This window comes from Polypterus senegalus, unplaced genomic scaffold, assembly GCF_016835505.1.
Source record: "Polypterus senegalus isolate Bchr_013 unplaced genomic scaffold, ASM1683550v1 scaffold_9280, whole genome shotgun sequence".
NCBI classification, from domain to species: domain Eukaryota; kingdom Metazoa; phylum Chordata; class Cladistia; order Polypteriformes; family Polypteridae; genus Polypterus; species Polypterus senegalus.
In genome coordinates this window covers 257-4,213 of record NW_024377882.1, presented here as the reverse complement: position 1 = coordinate 4,213, position 3,957 = coordinate 257, and the positions used below count along the sequence as shown (strand labels likewise).

Below are 3,957 nucleotides of genomic sequence, written 5' to 3'. Positions count from 1 at the left end.
AGACTGACAACCGTCTTCCCGCCATTTTGGAATGCAGGGCAGGTGCTGCCATCTATCGGCAACAAATTTTTTTTTTGGTGAATTCTCTATGTAATAAACCTAATAAGTTATAGCGTAATGAAAATTGCATAATTAGATCTGGACCACCCTATAAATCTATATCCTTTTTAAAGGCTTAGGATGTACTTGTTCTGAATAATATAGGACACCACCCAAGCAACAGGTACTATCTTTAAAAGGAATATCTTTTTACTTGCAGGAGCATTGTGATCTTCTTGTTTCGTAGTGTCAAATTTCTTTTGAGCTTCAAATTTCAGTGTCATTTTTTTATTTACAATATAGCTGCACATGTGTGCCTTGAAAACAACTGTGAGTTGAAAACATTTTCCTTTGTGCTTTGTGCATTTAAAGTCTATATCTGTTTTGGGATGTGGAGACGAAAGAGGAATGTAATGGACTACATTTTCACATTTTGCTAATGGCCTCAACATGTACCCATTTAAAAAGAACACATGAACATGTGATTTCTTCAAACCTACTTCCTTTTTGGGGCTGGCGCTGGTAGTGGTACTTTTTTTGTAATGTTTTGTATGTCCTTTTTTCTGTACAGTTTTATACTTTGTAGTAAACATTGTGTCATACTTCAAATGAGACAGGCACCTCCAACTAATTGCCCACTTCTCCAAAAGCTTAGGGCAGAATGAGTTGCCTTTTGAATTTAAACCTATGTGATTTCCATCAAGCCTTTGCTATTTTTTTACATTGCACCCCAATAATAATGTAAAAAAGTAACTATTAATCTTTTGGCTCCTTTCTTTTCTGTTTAGCATTTATACAGTATGCGGCAGTCTTGTTCGAAATGAGGTGAAACAAGAAATTGACTATCATATTGCTTTGCAATACATCTGATTTACTACTTGTTTTTTTCGTAGTTTTTTAATATGTTAACCATTGATTATTGAAATTCCTGAATGACACTGGGTAGGTAGGTGAAATACAGAGTAGTGATCAGCAAAATATATGCATGAACTGAACTTAAAAATCAATTGACAATTTTGTCTGAATGTTTTATTTTGTTTGTATTTGGTTTTATAGTTTAATCCTGAACTGGTCCTGATATCTGCTGGATTTGATTCAGCAATTAATGATCCAGAGGTGAGGAAAATATTTTATACATTTTAAAAAGTATCATTTGACTGTATTTTGCAGTGGATAATGATTTATTTCAGCTAGTGTGACTTGGTAAATATGGACAGATATAACATCTGCAAAGAATCATGATGGAGTTGTCCTTATGTTTAATAATTTGGTTGGGGACATCGTATAACCACTTAATTTGTAAAAGTATAAAATATGATACATTGGGATATTACTATTTCAGTACTTTTTGTTTTTGTCCCATTCTGTCTGGTAGTGTTTGGTTTTATTTATCTCTTTAGGGCAAAATGTGTGCCACTCCAGATTGCTTTGCTCACCTCACTCACCTGTTGATGTCACTGGCAGAAGGAAAGATCTGTGCAGTATTAGAGGTTAGTGTTGAATAGTTAACACAAAAATTTTTATAACCCAGAATCTGTTTAAGACATGCACACAAGACAGTACTGTTCAAATACACTCATCTGCAACTTCTGAAAGACTGAAATTTCTCATTGTTAAGTATTTCCTGTTGTAAGGATGTACATTTATATATGAATATGAATGCCATAGTTTTCTGTGTACATTTAAAGGTTTGTTTATATTATTACTTTTGAAGTGAACTAGTCTCATTAGAGTCTATGTCTTTGAAACCATGAAGTTCAATCTAAAGGTTTGGACATCAGAATCTCTTTAGTAATGCAGTTTGAACCCTGGCATCAGCCTGATGTTGGCATAGCAGACTCAAAGTTTAATTTTTAATCTGGAAACACACCTTTACTTTTAGAGTGTTAAATATAAGCTATAGCCTCTCCATTTGTTTTCAGAAGTAGTTTAATATTTTTTTTCAAAGCCCTGCCCTTTGTTCTCTAAAATATGAAGATATAATTAAAAAATGAATGAAGGACAAACCATTTATGCAAATGTCAGCATTTTCACTAATGATTGCTAATCTATTTTGAAGATTTCCTATGAATTCAGTAGTAAATGTATAATTTACTCTGTCCAAGGTTTATTTAATGGTGGCTCTTTTTATAGCTGGTTTAGATTAAGATAATTTCTGTACTTTGCTTACATGCTGTTATAAACTGGAATATGACTAAGAAGCAAACCTTCATGTGCAGTACTGTGGCATGGTTCTCCAAGTACTGAAGTTTTCTCTAGTTAAAAATTATTTGTTAATAATTTGATTTTGTTATGTTTTCTCTGTTACTGTAGGGAGGTTATGATCTTCATTCTCTCTCACACTGTATTTGCCATACTGTCAAAACTTTCTTGGGTGATCCTGTCCCTCATCTTCTTAATATTTCTTCACCCTGTGATAGGTAAGCTCTAGTGTTTCTACTTTATGGGAATGTACTTGGTATTCAAGAAATTCATCAAGACTGCTTCTTTTGGCGTAACTGAAAAAGCAGACAAATAACATTAGCATCAATTACCTGCAACTTGTTTTTCAAAATGAGTTTCAAACAACTAGACTGAACAAATTCCTCACATTACTACTCTTATTTAAAATTTAACTTGATCCAGAAGTATACTTAAAACTCACAAAACACATTAAGGTGTAGTTGCCATTTTGAACTTGTTATTACACTGAACCAGCTGCAGGTAGTGTTGGAAGGCTAAAGAAATGTCTGCTCCCTCACTCTCACCAAGAATAATTACACTTGACTAGCACTGCTATTGGACATGTCAAAGTACCATAAAAGTCCTTCACAAAAACAGAAATGATATCTGAAGATGAATGTCAGCGTCATCATGAAAGAGGTCAATTACTGCTTAATATATTGACTACATTAATCACAATCCTTTGTAGGAAATGAGATGTTTGAGAAATAAATTGAAATAGAATGATAAAACTTGGAAAGATCTAACTTCAACAAAGATTCTTTTGAAAGTAAATACTGTAGATATTTATTTCTGTACAAGATATTTGTTTCCCTGATATACAGCTACAATCAATCTATACTGCTTTCCTTATAACTGAAAAATCATATTTTACCTTAGATTCTGCCAACACTCCTATCTGAGATCACAGCCATCGATGGCGCAGTGTTGCTACATTACAGGTTCTCTTATTGGAAACACAAACCTGGACAGTTGATATTCCTGTTTCCAAAGGGTGAAGCTGTTAATGCACTGTAACAAGCATAGATATGATATGATATCAGCAAAGATTGCTGATGGTGGCAGCTTTAGTCTGAGGGATATATTGGGTAAATTGATTAAAAAATAGGTTGAATGTAGCTTTGTATGGAAAATTGAAGATTTCATTTCTTCTTGCATCACTTCTTCCACTACTTTAGATAATAATTACACTGTGGCTTATATCATGTGGTTTTTAATTTAAAGGACCAGCAAATACTCAGCATAAACAAAGTTTATGGTTGTAGATATGTACTAGTGAGCCAGTAATATTAAGTCAAAGTTCTTAGTTAGGTCTCAGTACGTTTTATATTGAGTGGTGACAGCTTGCGAATTTAATGTGTGTACTTGTATGTATGTGAGTTTTTTTATAATCTAAATGCATTCTGAATATAATGTGTTAATTTACAGTGCCTTGGAGTCCATTCAGAATGTGAGAGCTGTCCATCAACAGCACTGGGCTTTCCTCAAGTAAGTTGTTGTATGAACCTACATTCTGAATGTTTCTTTAGCCTCTGTACTATTCTATTCTATACTAGTCAGACTTTGACAATGGAGACAATAGCACCAAGTATTCCTTTTCAAAGCTTTTAACTAATCTGAGATTGTTTTCAAATTTTTGCAGTTGCAAAACATATCTTTTTTCGTGTTCTGGGGATTAATAGAATGTCACTGCTT

At 33.4% G+C, this 3,957-nt stretch overlaps 1 protein-coding gene across 1 annotated transcript; it reads left to right on the top strand.

Moving 5' to 3' along the window:
- Nucleotides 1-1,095: 1,095 nt before the first annotated feature.
- On the top strand, nucleotides 1,096-3,754 carry LOC120519497 (polyamine deacetylase HDAC10-like; the record flags this gene model as incomplete). The annotated part of the gene is made up of 4 exons (XM_039742489.1): nucleotides 1,096-1,155; nucleotides 1,440-1,529; nucleotides 2,353-2,459; nucleotides 3,691-3,754. Coding segments are annotated over 4 exons (321 nt in total), but the record flags the coding sequence as incomplete, so codon positions are not given.
- Nucleotides 3,755-3,957: the final 203 nt, after the last annotated feature.